The sequence below is a fragment of the Maniola hyperantus genome, chromosome 18, assembly GCF_902806685.2.
Source record: "Maniola hyperantus chromosome 18, iAphHyp1.2, whole genome shotgun sequence".
Taxonomy (NCBI): domain Eukaryota; kingdom Metazoa; phylum Arthropoda; class Insecta; order Lepidoptera; family Nymphalidae; genus Maniola; species Maniola hyperantus.
Genome location: NC_048553.1, coordinates 7,932,494 through 7,950,635, shown reverse-complemented (window position 1 = coordinate 7,950,635; position 18,142 = coordinate 7,932,494). Strand labels below are relative to the sequence as shown.

Below are 18,142 nucleotides of genomic sequence, written 5' to 3'. Positions count from 1 at the left end.
ATATGTAATGCAATTTGTCTTTCAAGTGAAGCCTTCCAGTGCCCTTAAGGTCGAGACTGCTTAGCGCGACAACGTTGCACCAGATTTCGAGCATCAAAACAAGTGTGATAATAAAATAATTTATTCAAAGTACTTACACATTACACACACTTGTAATTGTTCACTTTTGATTGATTGATGTAATGGTGATAACTGATAATAGTTAATTACGTAAGCCTAAACCTATCAGGGTTCCAGACACGCCCATGTCTGAGAAGAGCCCACAACAAACTCAAACTATGAATACCTATTACCTACTCATAAACACTCAATATTATGTCGGTAAAATAAATTCGATTACTTTCTTTCTTAACTTCTATACCTCAACATTAAATGTCGTTACCCCGAAGTCGACCTTCATATCCTCGACATCCAACTTCTTCGTTTCCTCGACATTGATCTTCGTGACCTCGAAATTGACCATTTTTGATGAAAAGAAAAAACATGTCAAACAAATAATTCTTTTAATGTCTATTTAATTCTACTGTCATTTTTGATGTTACTTTTAGGTACATCGTGATTTTATAGATTTATATATTTTTAACACAATTTTGGAAGAACATGTTATTTTAGATTTTATTTATTTTTGTAATGTCTACCACGCACCAAAAACCACTTAGCAGCACCGTAGCATCGGTTTCAGGGGGTCGCGCAAGCGATATTAACGTCCCAATTTTTCTAAGTCCATGCGCCAGCAAAACATTTTGCCTAAACGGAGTATGCGAGGTAGGTATCTACCTCCTAGGTACCTACTTACATACTTGTATTTACCCATATCAAAGAAAGAAGGTAGCGGGAAGTGGGTGGATGAGGAAGGCGGAGGATGGTGTGTGGTGGCGCGCTCTAGGGAAGGCCTATGTCCAGCAGTGGACGCAAACAGGCTGATTGATTGATTGATTGATATCAAAGAAAACATTGTTACTTTTTCTTGTTCTTGTGAAAACCCCAGTACTAATTGACCCAATGCATTATGCAAGTATGTCCTACCTCCTGCTGAAAAGTCGCATGCCGGCGAGCGCTGGCTACTCGCGCCAAATGTAGACCGAGAGGCTCGGTGCACGTTCGCTAACTTGGCCCGACCCGGGACTCGAACCTCACGATCCGCAGCCGAATAATCTATAGCCTATAGCCACTAGACCAACGAAGCTATCCGAATCAAAATATGTAATGGGTCGGTACCTAATTAATAATAATTAATATCATAACTTCTTGTTGCCTTTCAGGAAAATGAAGAACAGCATATTTACAAGTAATTGACTATTCATATTCTATTTATTATTCAATCAAATGCTTCGCTTTTCTGCGTCCTATTTCTAAAAAGCAAAAAGTAATTTTTGAGTTAATAAGTAGTTACTTAAGAATATCAAAAGCTCAGATTACCGAATATAGTGTCTAATTTGAGAACCAGAATATTTTAACATAAAGTCCGCGACACGTCCAGATAGCAATCAGGGTATGAGGCGGGGGGGACGCCCCGAACACCCGCACGTCACTCGCGCTCGCCCGCACCGGGTTCGCACGGGGGCTCTGCGGGGCGTTCCCTCTCCGACTTCCATCTTGACCTGTCGCATACTATGTACCTATCTACTCCTACTTAGGTGTACTTACCTACCTTAATGTAATTGTAAATCAATGTACTTATTCAGGTTGTCCTATTTCGAAGCTTGCTTGTTCGCTACGGTTTTAGAAGAACTTATCCCGCAGTTACGCATCTTACGTAAGCACTACTTAGTAGCTACTAAGTATAATATAGTCTACCGAATATCTAAGCAATTTCAAAAATGTCTATGTAGGTACTTAGCTATACTGTTGCCCTAGTCGGTCTTGTTTGTTTACGAAGATGGAAATACGAAGACGGAGAAAAAACGCAAGTATCTCGATCTGGCTCACGAAGTTTCCGACAAGTGGCATGTGGAGTCCACTGAAACCATTCCAATCGTCATATCTGCGAATGGGTTGATCCCAGTCAGCCTCGCTCACCATCAGTCGCCTCGACTGGGGTAGGTACCGTGGCAGTTCGCTCGCAGCCAGGATGCAAAAAGCGGTGTTGCTAGACTCGGCTAGGATAGTCCGCCGATTTCTCAACCTGTCGCCCTGACTCCGTATGCTCTCCCCTGCCGGGGTGTAATCCTCCGCCCGGTACAAATATACTTATGTAACGTGTTTGTAAGTTTATTTATGTAGTGGTATTATATTACTTTTTGGTTTTTATGTGTAAATTTATTTTGTACACGGGCGTGAAAGTAATAAATACACAAATAACTAATAATAATAATAATAATGAACTACTTAAGTATAAAATATTGTAAGTAGGTACAGTTTACTGGGTTCATAAATAGGTAGTAGGTAGGTACGTCTACTCGTCGGGCGGACTTAAAGTTAAAAAAAATTTTTTACCTAGGTATATATTTTGTATGGTACCTACCTACTAGGTGCCTCATACATATTTTTAATATCACTAGGTAAGTAAATTTTAGGAATAAGTATAAGTATGGCTAGTGAGGTAATGATAATACTGATAAATGATAAGATACCCACTCGTTTGTCCGGATATAGGTACCAACACGGAACAGAAAGAACAGTGGAAGTGCAATTCACCAAAATTACTATAGGAACCGCTGTCGCCAAACTCATACAAATGTACCGATAGTCATATATTGCACTACAAAGAAACAAATCATTTGATTTGTCGTTTAAGTTTAGTCAAAACTAGCCTACGTCACAGATTTGGAAATAAACCCTGACGCTCTAGAAATAAGATTTATTTTGCTTTAGCGGAAGAACGTATTTACGAGCTATAGTCACACTCACGTCACACTAGATTCAATTGTCCAATTAATTCCGCTACTTGACCATAGATGGCGGTATTCTAAGTAGTAGCAATTATAAACTTAATTACTTTAAACATATGGTTGACATTTGCGTGATCGGTCGATTTTTTTTCCTCCTCAGTTAAGGCTGCACCACGTAGCTCAATGAATTACCTATCGATATCGATAGATACTCGTTATTTTGTTCATTCGCAAAAATAAAATTAAAAAAGGTAATTATTGAATAAAAGTGCTGGTATGTATGCATGCCTTTTACAAGTATGCACAATAAATACTGCAACGTATGAAAATAGATAAATTTTATTTATTGCCCTTGAAATAAAACATATTTGTTAAGAAACTGGCGTTTCGAAAGTCTTATTTTTAATTTTAATAAATGGTGTATGCGAACATTTATGTATATATTTTTCGACTATTGCCTTCATCAAATCGGTAACGTGATTAGACGCAGGAATCTCCGAATCACTTTGTCTTTTTGAAGAACCTGGAGTGACCACATTTATCATTTTGTGGCTGAAACCAAAATTAAATTTTGAGAATAAATCCGTACTAATATTATAAATGCGAAAGTGTGTCTGTCTGTCTGTCTGTCTGCTAGCTTTTCACGGCTCAACCGATCAACCGTTTTTGATGAAATTTGGTACAGAGATAGCTTGCATCCCGGGAAAGGACATAGGAAGTTGAAAAGTTCCCACAGGATTTTTAAAAACCTAAATCCACGCGGACGAAGTCGCGGGCATCATCTAGTACCTATATAAAAATGAATAGGAGAAAAATTAATTAGTGTGTTTATGAATTAAATTTGATATTTAGTCAGTCAATCTTCATACAAAAATATAACTAAGAGGTGTGTTGTTTTGTATTATAATATCAAGTATTTTCAATACTTACTGAAAGTAATAAAATAAAACAAGGTTATTTGATTAAAAGACTTAACGATTTTCATTGATAGAAGCGCAGTAGGTTTCGTATATCTATATCCTTTATTTGATATTATAAAATCGACTTCTAAAAAAATGTTCAGAGCATATTATCATGCTTGATTTCTTGATTGGCATCCAATTAACTCTACCCGTTGCATCTATCCATTTCTCTTTGATGCTTGCATCTTTGGGAAACCTAAAAATATTTTAAATGAAGGTTAGAGGAACTACTGATGTCTATTTAGTGATCAATGCAACGTCTCACTCATTATTATTATTATTATTATTATTATTATTATTTATTTATTATTTAATCAGAACGGCGAATCATTAATAAATTATAATTATTGCGTTACTATTTATTTATATCCTTGTATCGATATCAATCGATAAATTCAATATTCTACTTGGCCACATCACTATTTGAGTAGCGAACACGGAGCGAAGTACTTTCGGAATAGAATCAATCCAAAATAAACTTTATCTTAATTGTTTAAGGTTGATTTTGACTAACCGTTCTATTAAATATTAGTAAATTGAAATAAATTAAGATTTTATAGAAAACAATGAAAATCGTACTTACCGATGATACGAAACACCTCCATTTTTAAGATTTTTTCTCCTACTATCATTTTTACACTCCAAAACGGAACAGTAACATTGCTAGGGCAATATGAATTTGTCGCGAGACTACCAACTCCACGCGATGTTAGAACGCGACTGGGATCAGTTTTACGTAACTACGCTTAATTGTGGCACGCGTGCCACGCCTACTTAGCACTTCCACTGTTTTTTCTGTTCCGTGGGTACCAACATAATATGCATATACTTAAATTAGCGATTTTTACGACTCGTAGATTCATACTGATCCATACTTAATATTATAAATGCGAAAGTGTGTCTGTCTGTGTCTGTCTGCTAGCCTTTCACGGCCCATCCGTTCAACCGATTTTGACGAAATTTGGTACAGATATAGCTTGCATCCCGGGGAAGGACAAAGCTACTTTTTATCCCGAAAAATCAAAGAGTTCCCACGGGATTTTTAAAAACCTAAATCCACGCGAACGAAGTCGCGGGCATCATCTAATCTAAATCAGCCTGTGCTGTCCCACGTCTGGGCAATGGCCGCCCTCCGATCCTTCCACAATTTCCTATTTCGTGCCTCTTCAGGCCACGTAACTGTAAAGTTATCTAATTCTTCACGTCAACGTCGCCTCGGCCGACTACGTTGGCGTTGATGATTCTGGCATCTGTATCTGGGCATCATCTAGTATATAATATTTTTTAGATGCATGCAACATTCAACTTCGATTAAACAAGACGATGTCAGAAATGATGGTGCTACTCGCTGACAAATATGGGGTCGAGAGGAAATCGAGTGGAGACACACTGGACGAAATAGACCCAAAGAACCTTAACTGCATGAAGTACAAGTTAGACAAACTTCAGGCAGACAGGTAGGGATAAAGCATGTTTAAACGAAGCTATAGCCAGTGCTGACTGATGTAACCACAAATTCACGGTTTTCAGATTTTTCCCCAAATGTCAGCTATAAGATCTACCTACCTGCCAAATTTCATGATTCTAGGTCAACGGGAAGTACCCTGTAGGTTTCTTGACAGACCGACAGACAGACAGACAACAAAGTGATCCTACAAGGGTTCCGTTTTTACTTTTGAGGTACGGAACCCTAAAAAAGTAAATTGTGGTTATGAACTAATAATTAGTATTTTCATTCAAGCTAATTTCTTAATCTATGTTGCAGAGATTTTATATTACGAGTTCTAACCAAGACTTATCAAAACCTATGCATAGAAAGAGACTTCCAGTATTTGGCTGATACGGTGAATGGCATCCTTCAAAAATACGAGCGTCAATATAAACTCGCTGAGGAAGATCAAAAAAACAAAACGTGAGAAAGATTAACCAATCTAATTTACCTATCTATCTTTAATAATGAGTAATGATCCACTGCCCACGGTGCCACGTGCTCACGTACTCTATCCATTTTTAATTTTTAACTGACTTCAACAAAACAAGGAAATTCTCAATTCGACTCCGTTAATTAAGAACCGATTGTGATGTTTTTTTTTTTGTTTTGTAGGACATACTTCAGAGGTGGTCCCATTTCAATTTGGTGAAGATCTGATGAATATCTTCGGAGATGGAGAACAGAACTCCTCAATGGATAAGAGTAAATTGCTCGCGATCAGTGTAATAGCTGTGTAAACTGTAGGCTTTTAACCAGGCAAAGCAAATTTTAACCGACTTCAAAAAAAGAAGGAGGTTCTCAATCGACTGTATGTTTCCTTTGTATGTTTGTTATGCGATTTCTCCGCCAAATATGAACTGTTCTTTTTTGTTTTTTTTTTTTGTTTGGTAGGTCATACTTGAGAGGTGGTCTTATTTTACTTTGGTAAAGATATTATATATTTAAGTGTGTGCAATAAATATTTCTAAATAAATAAATAATTAATTTGAAGGCTGCGCCGAGAAGCAACCAGGCAGCTTCGCCAGCTAAGAAATCACGTTAAATCCGTCACCTACGACTCCAATAGTGAAATCGAGACCCTTCGGGCGAAGTTAGAAGTGAGTATAATTACTCTAGGTACCTACTCAGTTTCTGAATTCTGAAAGTATGCATTTTCTGTTTTTATTCGTGTCAAGTCGTGTTATAGCTAAACATACAGTTATTTAATTGCGTCCACTAGGCTGCCCTCCATTAGGGCCTATGAAACGGACACAAGCGCAAACGAGCTACCAATAGCACACGAGTGCCAATAGTACGCAACAGTTCGAGATGGCTATCGAGATGGAGACGCCCCACACATCCGCACAGCCCCCGCGCTAACCCGGTGCGGTTTAAAAAAATTAAAAAGTGTTATTGCGATGATCGAAACCCTTCGTGTGCGAGTCCGACTCGCACTTGACTCAATTTTTATTTTTATTATATAGTTTAGGTTAGGTTTCGTATAGTTACCTACTTACCTAAAAATAATGGTCTCAATACCTCGAAGGATGTGGAGTTGAAAACTTGGACCCGCGAGCGCTACGCCGAAGGCTGGCAACGATCGCGCACCGAACAGAACCTGCAGATCCTATACGACAAGGAGAAAGTGCCAACGCAGGCCATCCTGGAGCTGAAGCGTAGAGTTGAGCTGGAGCAACGCGTCCACGCTGAAATTGAACTTCTTACTACCATCAATATAAATGTAAGCTACAACCAAATTCGCTGCAGTCTACGTCTAAAGCAATCTAGATAATAAGTAATTCCCTTCCTAACTATTAGAAAACCGGCCAGACAGACAGACAGACAACAAAGTGATCCTATAAGGGTTCCGTTTTTCCTTTTGAGGTACGGAACCCTAAAAAAGAATAAGTAAAATGAGAAAAAACGAGCCTCTTTTTTAAATCGATACGTCTACTTAATTTTAAAATTAACATTTTCTGTCGCAATCTCCACTCCGCCCGCACGTTGTACCTACCTCATAACCTGTGTTCTGATGAGCGATTCTATAGGTAGGTACTTGCATAATAAATTATAATATTTCGACAGTTACAGTGCGACAAGGCTATCTTGGCGAGTGGCGAAAATCGGAACCACGTCGGAACTACCTAAGTTGCCGTCAAGTGTCCCCTTTGTCAATGTCATTCAAGTGCCAAGAGAGCCTTGTCGCACTGTAGAAAGGTTTTTTGCAGGAAACTCTCGGAAAGGTAGAAAGTTGGATGGCGAAATATGAGACAGATATGGAAAGTATTGATTTGAGGTTACAAGTAATAGCGAATGATTACGAGAGCCTCCAAAACAAGAATCAGCGCCTAGAGGAAACGGTAAATTTCTCAATTTTTCTAAAAGTTTAACTACTTATACACCAGCCAATCAGATTCTAAATAGGTACCTAGGTGACGTGGAAAAAGTATTAAGTAAGTAAGTCATCTTTTTAACCGACTTCAAAAAAAGGAGGAGGTTCTCAATAATTCGTCGAAATCTTTTTATTTTTTATGTATGTTCCCCGATTACTCGAAGACGCCTGGACCGATTTTGAAAATTCTTTTTTTGTTTGAAAGGGTATACTTCAAAGTTGGTCCCATATAAATTTGGTGAAGATCTGATGAACATCTTCGAAGATAGATAATGGAACTCCTCAACGGATAAGAGTAAATTGCTCGCGATCAGTGTAATAGCTTAGTAAACAGTAGATTTTTAACCAGGCATAGCATATTTTAATACCATGGGGTCACTAAAAATTGTGAAATAAATTTTTTTTACAAAAAAAATAAAAACCGACTTCAATACCTAGCCACAAACACTAAAAACCAAAAAATAATTTAATTTATTACCGAATATATTATGTATACAAGAGTTAATATAGTTCCGTGATAATATTTTTTGGGGTCGGTGCCAATCAGGTGCCTTTGTGGAGTCTCATAAAAATATGAAGGCACCGGCAGCAAAAAGTATTGTCATGGAACGATATTCACTCTTGTATACATAATATATTCGGTAATAAATTAAATTATTTATTAATTTTTAGTGTTTATGGCTAGGTATTGAAGTCGGTTTTTTTTTCTGTTTAGTAATCTGATTGTTCATCTCCGCTCTGCATAAGTGGAAACTGGGCCTTAATGTAGAAAACCTTGCTTGGCAAGTACACTATTATATCTTCTGTGGTAGGTACAGTTTTGAGAAATTTAAAAAGTAAGTACTACTTACTCCAAGGCGATAGCCAGCAGGATGCCGGTTCCGGGGGGGGGGGGGGGGGGGGGGGCTGTGCGGGTATCCCCCACCCCGATTACCATCTGGACCTGTCGCTTACTACAAGGATAACAGGTGACCACAAAAACGATAATAGGTGACCACAAAAACGAACGCGAAAAAATAAATAAAAAATCCTACATATTGTAAATGTTCACGATATAGGTACCTACCTATTGCAAATAAAACATGATCTGACTGACGCTAGAGGTCAACGAACGTTATTTAAAGTTTATGAATGCACCAAACTTATTGTAAACTGTTAATATTCTTCTTTAATAAAATAAATAAATATAAATATAAATATATATAAAACTTTGCATAACTAGGCCACTCGGAGTCGAGCCCGGGCGGGCATTGACCAGAGATTTGCACGCTATACATTGCGAGTTTGAAAAATACTAAATCACTAAAACTTCAAAATGAGTATATAAGTTTTTGCTAGCGTTCTGGTTACACCCTGTATATTAAGCTAACTATTCAATTTTCAGATAAAAGAACATGCAGAATCGATAAAGAGTTGGGTTGAATTCAAAAATGAGCGAGAGGCAGCACGTAAGCATTGCGAGAAAATGCACAATTCTGCAATCATAATACAAGCTTGGTGGCGAGGTTTGCTTGTGAGGAACCAGTTAGGCCCGTACAAACCAGTTAAGAAGAAAGGAGGTGCATCCAAAACTGGTGAAAAATCCAAGAAGAAATAAATTAGCTATAAGGCCCCACCCTGATTGCCATCTCGACCTGTCTACCAACTATACTTAATTATTCTCTATATGCGACATTTATGTATTTCAAATTTAGAACTTTTTAAATATGGGTAGATAATTAAGGTTTTTATTTACTATTTTGATTTTAATTTATTCTATTGACTATTTTTATCTTTTGGTTTAATAAAATATGATTTTAAAGACAACTCGATGTTTCATTTTTGTGTACTTAGACCTTAGTTACCTTAATTATGTCCAGAAGGAGCTAAGACGTTTACGGGTTTTTATTGCAATAATCGTTGGGTTATAAAAAGAGACAAAAATGCGGAGTACTATTAAATTAGAGGGTGGAAATTGAAGATAGGGATGAAAAAGCATCCCTTTTGGTGTTTTTAATATATCTCGTAAACAATAACGCAAAATTTCGGTATCATGTGTGTATTGTATATAAAACTTTTTGTAAAGAATCTTTTCCTTCCGAAAGTAGACGGAGTAAAAAATCTAGACAAAGGAACGTTTGCTTTCTCATTCACACTAAAAAGAGAACACAGATAAAGTTACTAATGTGATAAACAGAGACGCAGCTAACCTATTTTTAGACCCTTATCGTATCACTGTCACCGATTTTTTTCAAGGAATACAACTTTAGTTGCAAAACAAACTGAAAATTCGTGGCATCATTGTATTTCTCATTAGTTATTTACTTGTTTTAACATAAAAAACGTTTAATACAAATGTAGTTGATAGGTTAATACAAATATTGACTACTAAACAATGGTAATAATTGTCGTGTTATTCATCGTTACGTCGGGCTATCGCTATCTCAGTCGCGGTTACACAGTACTTTAGTTTAGCTTTTTTATTTAGTGTATGCTTCCGAATAACATTTTTTTTTAAATAAAAATAAAATCCATGCGTAAACTCCTCACGCGCTATTTTAACTTTTTTGTCAAATTTCATGTCAAGAGCATTGAACTACTAAAAGTACGATTTAAACACTGACTTGACAATTGATTGAACAGTGCCTGAAAAATGTTTATTTATCACGTGGATCACGTGTTTATCAAGTTTATTCGCTGATTTTATTTTATTATACTTAATATGTCGCGCTTACAACTTGTAAGCCGAGTAACAGGCGCCTGTGGAACTGGTTCCGTGTATAGAGAACTACAACGTGAACAAAACCTGGTAGGTACATACGTTAAAATAATTTTAGTTTTGCTTATTTGGGAGATTTTTGAGTTTTACAAATTTTTTGTTACCATAACCAATGATTTGAGTTATGTATGCAAAAAGAAGTACCTAAGTACCTAGATATAGGTAGGACGTTACATAGGTAGGTACGTAGATCTATGGCGGGTATCACACTATCAATACAGTATCGTGAGCCTGGTATCGTAGATCACGATACAGCGGATAGCGAAACGTGATAATACTGAGGCACCTATAAAACTACGGCACTATAAATGATGGGTCACGCTATCTATCTCTTCTACTCGTGCAAAAAAAGTAGGGTAGATAGGTAAGTGACATAGAATATTTTACGGCTCCCATTCTAAGTGCTATCTTTTCTACTCTAATGTGGTTTGTGTGTTCTGCCTTACCATCACGCCGTATACAGTACCTACTACAAGGCTCTTTTGGCACTTGAATGGCATTGACAGGGGGGCGCTGTTGTAGGACAAAAGCAGACTATTCAAACAAGAACAAAAGGGACACTTGACTGCAACGTTAGTTCTGATTTTCGCCACGTGCCAAAAGAGCCTTGTCACACTGTCTGTACCTAATAGGTATATTATGATCGTAACAACTGACAACGTATCTAACAACTATCTACGTGTCTGTCCGTTTATTTTTATTTGTTTATTCTAATAAAATTAACTTTATAGGATACTTTCGAACCAAAACAAGACATGATCACAATTGTTTCTACACGGCCAGTGGAGCAAGAAGATGTTTTAAAAGACATTGGATATGTAGAAAGGTTGTACCTACTAAGTAAATAATTAACTGATTGTGCAACTATTTATTCCAAACCATTGACTTATACATTACTTCGTATGCTCTCTGGACTCAGTGGTGCTTTAGCACCAATACAACCTCAGTGACGTCTGGATTTCAAACGGGTCGTTCATTAGTAGGTATCTAAGAGGTGGCGCTGATTTATTTGTTTCCAAAACCGTGAAAACTTTTGTTCGCTTGGGCATTTCTTGTCATTTATATCGGATGTTCCAAATAAGTTTTTAATCAAGTATTAAAAAGTACCAAAGTAGGTAACTATGTAAATTCTGTTTTATCCACAGTAATTTATCGTTTCTACATGCTTCGTTATTTGCCACGGTATTAGAAGATACTATCGTAGAAATTCACATTTTGGGTAAAATATTTCAGATATACCTACTTATGTAGTTATTTAGTGTACCTACTTATCTAGTTTGAAAAAGCTATGATAGCCTAGTGGTTAGGACGTCCGCATTCTAATTGGAGGTCCGGGGTTCGATCCCGGGCACGCACCTCTGAATTTTCGGAGTTATGTGCGTTTTAATTAATTAAATATCATAGCTCAAACTACTGGACGGATTGGGCTGAAATTTGGCATGCAGATAGCTATTATGACGTAGGCATCCGCTAAGAAAAGATTTTTGAAAATTCAACCCCTAAGGAGGTGAAACAGGGGTTTAAAATTTGTGTAGTCCACGCGGACGAAGTCGCGAGCATAAGCTAGTCTGAATAAGTTTATACATTTTTCACGTTCCTACAGCTGAATGTAATAATGAATTGCGCATAATCAAGACATTGACTGACATTGGTTTGCTTTTGGCGCTAAAGTATGGTGTGTCACAGCCTGAATTGAAAGATGAACTGGATGAAATTGATCATCATAAGCTCCACTGTAACGAGTACAAATTAAAGAAACTTGATAGTGATAGGTTAGTACCTACTACCATAACATTCCTAAAGGCCGGCCCCATATACCTACGGTACGATTGATTCTTACGATCCGTCGTTTCAGACCGATCGAGACGAGGAATCGAGTATGTCAAGATCGATAGTGATTTACTTAATCGAAGAAGATATCGAAAATTGCAACAAAAAGGCGGATAAACCCATGCAATCATGAATATCGTAACGATGAATCGACAATGTATGGCTCTTTGCCATCAACGATTCGATTTTTGTCATGCGAATACTGATTTCGCTTTAATAGCGATTTCTTAACCCACACTTCTCTAGGTTTTCTTCTTTCTTCTGTGCCGAATCAAAGTTACCGCCTCATGGTAAGAAAAATAAGTTAATTTTCCATTTTATAGGGCACACACCTATTTGCAACTTTTTTTTTTAATAGATATAACGAGCAAACAAGCAGGCGGGTCTGCCACTTCACATCACCTGATGTTAAGTGATTACCGCCGCCCATGAACATTTGCAGCACCAGAGGAACCGCCGATGCGTTGTCGGCCTTTTAGGAATTTTTTGGTCCGCCCCTTGAATAACTTTGCGCATCTTTATCGGTCCGTTTCGAACAAGTAAATGATCGATCCTAACGACCAATCGTACCTTATATGGGGCCCTTTAACATACGTTACTTATTAGCAACCTATTCGCGATCTATCAATATTCAATCTACGCATTATTTACCATATGTTCTCTATCACGATTAAATAACAGATGAGGGTAGATATTTCTAATACCGTATTTCATACCATATAAGCCAATCTAAATGATAAGAATACATTAAAAAAATATTCCGAACCAGTGGTAGATGCATCCGACGATTCGAAAGCACTTGTGAAAGTTTACTTGAGTAAAAAAGATTTTTATTTATTTATTATTTATTGGAATAATCAAGTAGGTAGGTACTTGGGTAGATTACCTTTATTAACTGATTCATTTTATACAGAAAATGGCCATTGCTAGCACTAACGGCTACATATATATGTCTCGTAAGAAGCAAAACTTTCGAAGCGTTAAAAGCTTCCGTTGACAAAGTTTTGAATTGGGATAAATACTGCATTGAGCTTTTTGAAGATGAATCTAAGAAAAGAGTGTAAGTTATATAAAATTATTCGTCTTAATATACTATACTAGCTTATGCTCGCAACTTCGTCCGCGTGGACTACACAAACTCCAAACCCCTATTTCAACCCCTTAGGGATTGAGAATTTTCAAAAATCCTTTCTTAGCGGATGCCTACGTCATAATAGCTATCTGCCTGCATGCCAAATTTCAACCCGATCCATCCAGTACTTTGAGCTGTGCGTTGATAGATCAGACAGTCAGTCAGATCAGTCAGTCAGTCAGTCAGTAAGTCAGTCACCTTTTCCTTTTATATATTTAGCTTATATATTATAATTTATTATTATAGAATAATTTATTCGTGATAGGTATATTTAGTGTCTATAATTCTAAATTTTTGTAGAAACTGTCGGGAACTAAAAAAACAATTGAGGCAACAGCGAAATCATATCAAATCTGTTATTTATGATACTGATACCATAATTGATGAACTCAGGGCAAAAGTTGAAGTTAGTTTTTATTCAGTTATGATAATAAAAATTAATGATTTATTATACTTAATTTTGGCAAGAAAGATGCGAAATATCTCTCATCTTGAATTAAAAATAATTCATGTAACTTCTGCTTTTAGGATACTAGCCTCAACGCAGAAATTCGTAGCCGGTACGTTGAAAACTGGCAACTTGCGCGCACCGAACAACACGTAAAGAAAATTCAAGATGTTGAAGCAACGCCAACAAGCGTGATTGATTATCATAAACAGAGAGCCTATAGCGAACAAAGAGTTCACACTGAAGTGGAATTATTATGCACTATAGCTATCAACGTAACCTACAATATTATTTTCCTTTATAGGGTTCCGTACCTCAAAAGGAACCCTTATGGGATCACTTCGTTATCAGTAAAGAAACAATCCGAAAATCGTGAATTTGTGGTTACTTCACAAAAAAAACTAAAATGTGTTCATGAACAAATAATTAGCATTTTCAATTCTCAAAGAAAGATAAATATACCATAAGTGTGGTATCATATAAAAAAAGCTTTACTTGTACATTCTAAATCAAATTTTCATTTATTCTTATGCATAACAGTTTTTGATTTATCGTTCAAAATGACGAAAAAATTACCCGAGCACGGAACCCTAAGTGCGCGAGTCTGACTCGAACTGGGGCAGTTTTTTTTATCAAAATGATAGATAGTTGCCTATTTTATGGACAAAATGTAATTTTTTATTATAGGAAACTCTAGAAAAAATAGAACAGTGGATGGACAAATATGATAAGGATATGGAAGAATTAGATTTAAAAATACAATTTAAGAAAAACGACTATCAAAATATGCTGGATAAACGAGTAAACTTAGAAGAAACGGTAGGTACCTACTACCCATTTTAAAGCTGAATGTTTTACGTAAAATTGAATTGGCTCCATTTTAATAAAGTAAGTTTAACATTTTAGATAGAGAAACATGATGTTGCAATGAAGGCATGGATAAATTTCAAAGATGAACGTGAAAAGGCACGTTTATATGTACAGAAAATGACGAACTCTTCAATCACCATTCAAGCTTGGTGGCGGGGTCTATTAGTGCGCAAACAACTTGGTCCGTACAAAGTGGCTAAGAAAAAGGGCGAAGACAAGAAGAAGAAAAAGTAGAAAGGAACTAACTAGATTTTTTTGTAGACACTACCTATATTATTATTTATGAAAACGTAAAAATAAATGTTTTGTTATAGTTATAACTTATTTGTATTATTAGTTTCGGTTCATTTCAATTATTATGGAACTAGCTGATGCCCACAACTTCGTCCGCGTGGATTTTGGTATTTATAATAAAGGGTGATTCAACAATATTTTCGTATAGTTTGAAATATTATCAAAACAAGTTTGTTTTGTTGATTTTTTGAGTTGATGGAAATGTTCATCGAAAGTCATTTTATCACTCAAACTCGAAATTATTTTTGAATTAGGTCTCTATACTAAATAATATCTGTCCCGGCTGTACTCACGTGTGTAGTCGACGTTAGCCCGACTAGTTTCGAACCCATACGGGGTCCTTTTTCAAGGGAGTCCGTTCGCGCACGCGCCGCGGTTTTGACTGCGGGACGCACGTGCCGCTGCCCGTAGCGCCCGTTGTGAGGGTGGCTGGGGCGGGGGGGGGGAGACAGCTGCCGATCCAACATCTGACCATCAAAAAGCGTTATTAATTACCTATTTAGAACAAATCATTTGACTTTGACTTTGACTTTGATCGTCTCCCGACAGTTCCTGCTGTTCTTCATCACTGGAACCGTTACCGAAATCCAGGCACGCGGAGCTAATGGTGTCCCGTCCCACGACTGCGTAACCCCAGCCACCCTCACAACGGGCGCTACGGGCAGCGGCACGTGCGTCCCGCAGTCAAAACCGCGGCGCGTGCGCGAACGGACTCCCTTGAAAAAGGACCCCGTATGGGTTCGAAACTAGTCGGGCTAACGTCGACTACACACGTGAGTACAGCCGGGACAGATATTATTTAGAATGGAAATCACTCACGGTAGTTTAAATGCTAAAAAGGTCTCTATAATTCTAAAGGTGCGATTATTATTGTGTCCATACTCAATGACGTCCGTCGATGAACGTTACAAAATATACAACCTATTTAAGTACCCTGAAATCCTTCTTTTTTATTTCTATCATACCAAACCGTGTTGTCACCCTAATAGAAAAGGACACACTCCTGTTTAGCGCTATCTCAACAGGCTCGTTCTTGGCGTCTCAGTTGGTCTCAGTGCACAATCATCAGACGTGTACACAGACCAATAACATAAAGGATACGTGTACATCTCAGGTGTACCCTGTGGTGAATCAGAGTACTATTTACATCGTAGATAGAGTAATAAAGGTAGATACAGGAACGTTTGCTTTCTCGTTCACACTAAAAAGAGAGCACACATAAAGTTACTAATGTGATAAACAGAGACGCAGCTCACCTATTTTTTGTCCCTTATCGTGTAGGTAACTGGTTTTTTCAAGAATACATACAACTTACATACAAGGCATGCAACTTTAGTTGCGAAACAAACTTTGAAAATTTTTGGCGTAATTGTATTTCTCACGAGTTGTTTACTTGTTTTCACATAAAAAAAACGTTCAACTAATACAAATATTGTTGATCGGTTAATACAAATATTGACTACTAAACAATGGTAATAATTGTCGTGTTACGTCGTGCTATCGCTATCTCATACGCGGTTAATGGTTACACAGTACTTAAATCTACCTATTATTCTATCTACGATTTACATAGAGAACATTGGATACCTATTCATCATAGGGGTGCAACTCTAGAACATTAAAAAATCGCAAATTGAAAATCGCTTGTGGTGCCATCTAAGCGCGAGCACGGCTAAACAAATAGAGAACAGTTTACAAAAGACGTCAATAGATGGCGGGCACATTGGTGTAATTTTAATGACATTAATAAATTATAACCAAGTTTTCATGTTTTCGTGTGCTGTAGTAAATATTTATATTTCTGTTAAATTTATCTGACCCTGCTTTAATAACAGGACTCTGTAGTCTGTATTTCCTTTCACCACCTCGATAACTATATTCTAAGGATTGATTTAGTGACTCGATTCATGCCTGAACGATTGACCACGGCTACGGATTACGGACTTGTTTTTGCTTTGTGAAATGATTTTTCTGTGAATATATTTGTGCAGAAAAATGCCACGGAGATCTCGATGTGTCTGGATGTGACTAATTCGGTAAGTATAAAATCAGCTTACTCGTAATCTAACTCAAAATTACTTCAATGAGTACCATTAAGGCACCATTAGCACATTAGGTATTTTATCATGATACTAGGTATATAGTTCCTGCGATTTCGTCCGCTCGAAAAAACTATTTTAGAAATCCTTTGAGAAGTCCAATTTTCCGGGATAAATGTGGCCTACAAGTTACAACCGTCTGATGCAAGCTATCTCTGTACCAAACAGATGATGACCACCACTTTGTCTACGTGGATTTAGGGTTTTTGGGAATCCCATGGGAACTGTTTGAGTTTTCCGTGACAAAAGAAGCCTATGTCCTTACCTGGATGCAAGTTATCTCTGTACTAACTTTCATCATAAACGGTTACACAAATTTACTGTAAAAAGCTAGCATACAGACAGGTTGACACACTTTTGCATTTATCATATTGCTATGGATTATTAACTACTAATTCTGTAAATTTTTTGTTTTGTAATTAAGTGTACTTACAACATTTGTTTTGAACTTTATTGACTAAGTTATTTTTATATTATAAGTATCAGCTATCAACTAATTAAGTACAATAAGTAAGTATAGACTAATGCATATTTTATGTTATTACTTTTTCAGATGTTTGCATGGCTTTCCAAAACCTGGCTACTCCTCTCTTTGAAACCATTTAAACAATGAAAAGAGATAGTAGGACAACATTTAGAAAGCAAGACTGATAATGAAATAATATATAGTTACGAATTATCAAATTTGCAATCACCAGTTTGAAGATCGTTGAAATACACCAGTTGTGGTAGTAATATGAAAGTTATGAAAAGTAAATAACCAAAAATTTTGGATTTGAGCGTTACCTATTTCACAATCTCGTGGGTCTTGAATTTGGGTATGTATTTTATGTACCTAGTTACGAATTTATGAAAATAAAATATTTTACAAAACCTTAAAACCTTTTTATTTCTATAGTGTTTTATAATTTAGTATCTTAAAGAGTCAGTCTTGTAATATATATTTTTAAACATGTTTTAAACAAACGTTATTGGAATTATTGATGTTTTTTTAAAACATGTTCAAAAATATAAAATATTCTAGTAAAGTACATTTAAATAGCATTTAAATTTTC

At 36.7% G+C, this 18,142-nt stretch overlaps 2 protein-coding genes and 1 long non-coding RNA gene across 3 annotated transcripts; 2 read left to right on the top strand and 1 right to left on the bottom strand.

Annotated features, from left to right (window-relative positions):
• Positions 1 to 1,272: 1,272 nt before the first annotated feature.
• LOC117990839 (dynein regulatory complex protein 9-like) lies at positions 1,273 to 9,405 on the top strand. Its single transcript, XM_034978333.2, has 8 exons — positions 1,273 to 1,288; positions 1,686 to 1,756; positions 5,082 to 5,250; positions 5,559 to 5,705; positions 6,277 to 6,382; positions 6,811 to 7,005; positions 7,493 to 7,624; positions 9,041 to 9,405. The coding sequence occupies exons 3-8, from the start codon at positions 5,117 to 5,119 to the stop codon at positions 9,251 to 9,253; spliced, it is 927 nt and encodes a 308-aa protein (XP_034834224.1). The 5' UTR covers positions 1,273 to 1,288; positions 1,686 to 1,756; positions 5,082 to 5,116; the 3' UTR covers positions 9,254 to 9,405.
• On the bottom strand, positions 3,153 to 3,884 carry LOC138403535 (uncharacterized). Its single transcript, XR_011237786.1, has 2 exons — positions 3,762 to 3,884; positions 3,153 to 3,383 (listed from the first exon to the last, which is right to left on the bottom strand). It is a non-coding gene; the product is annotated as an uncharacterized lncRNA (long non-coding RNA).
• A 2,143-nt stretch (positions 9,406 to 11,548) lies between the features above and the next one.
• On the top strand, positions 11,549 to 15,109 carry LOC117990838 (dynein regulatory complex protein 9-like; the record flags this gene model as incomplete). The annotated part of the gene is made up of 7 exons (XM_034978332.2): positions 11,549 to 11,633; positions 12,018 to 12,186; positions 13,158 to 13,304; positions 13,677 to 13,782; positions 13,905 to 14,099; positions 14,512 to 14,643; positions 14,731 to 15,109. Coding segments are annotated over 7 exons (1,032 nt in total), but the record flags the coding sequence as incomplete, so codon positions are not given.
• Between the last annotated feature and the right edge of the window lie 3,033 nt (positions 15,110 to 18,142).

Coding starts and splice junctions, on each gene's coding strand:
- LOC117990839 (XM_034978333.2), top strand. CDS start 5,117: ATGTCAGAAATGATGGTGCTACTCGCTGACAAATATGGGGTCGAGAGG. Junction 7,006..7,492: donor TTACTACCATCAATATAAAT/GTAAGCTACAAC, acceptor GGTTTTTTGCAG/GAAACTCTCGGAAAGGTAGA. Junction 7,625..9,040: donor ATCAGCGCCTAGAGGAAACG/GTAAATTTCTCA, acceptor TTCAATTTTCAG/ATAAAAGAACATGCAGAATC.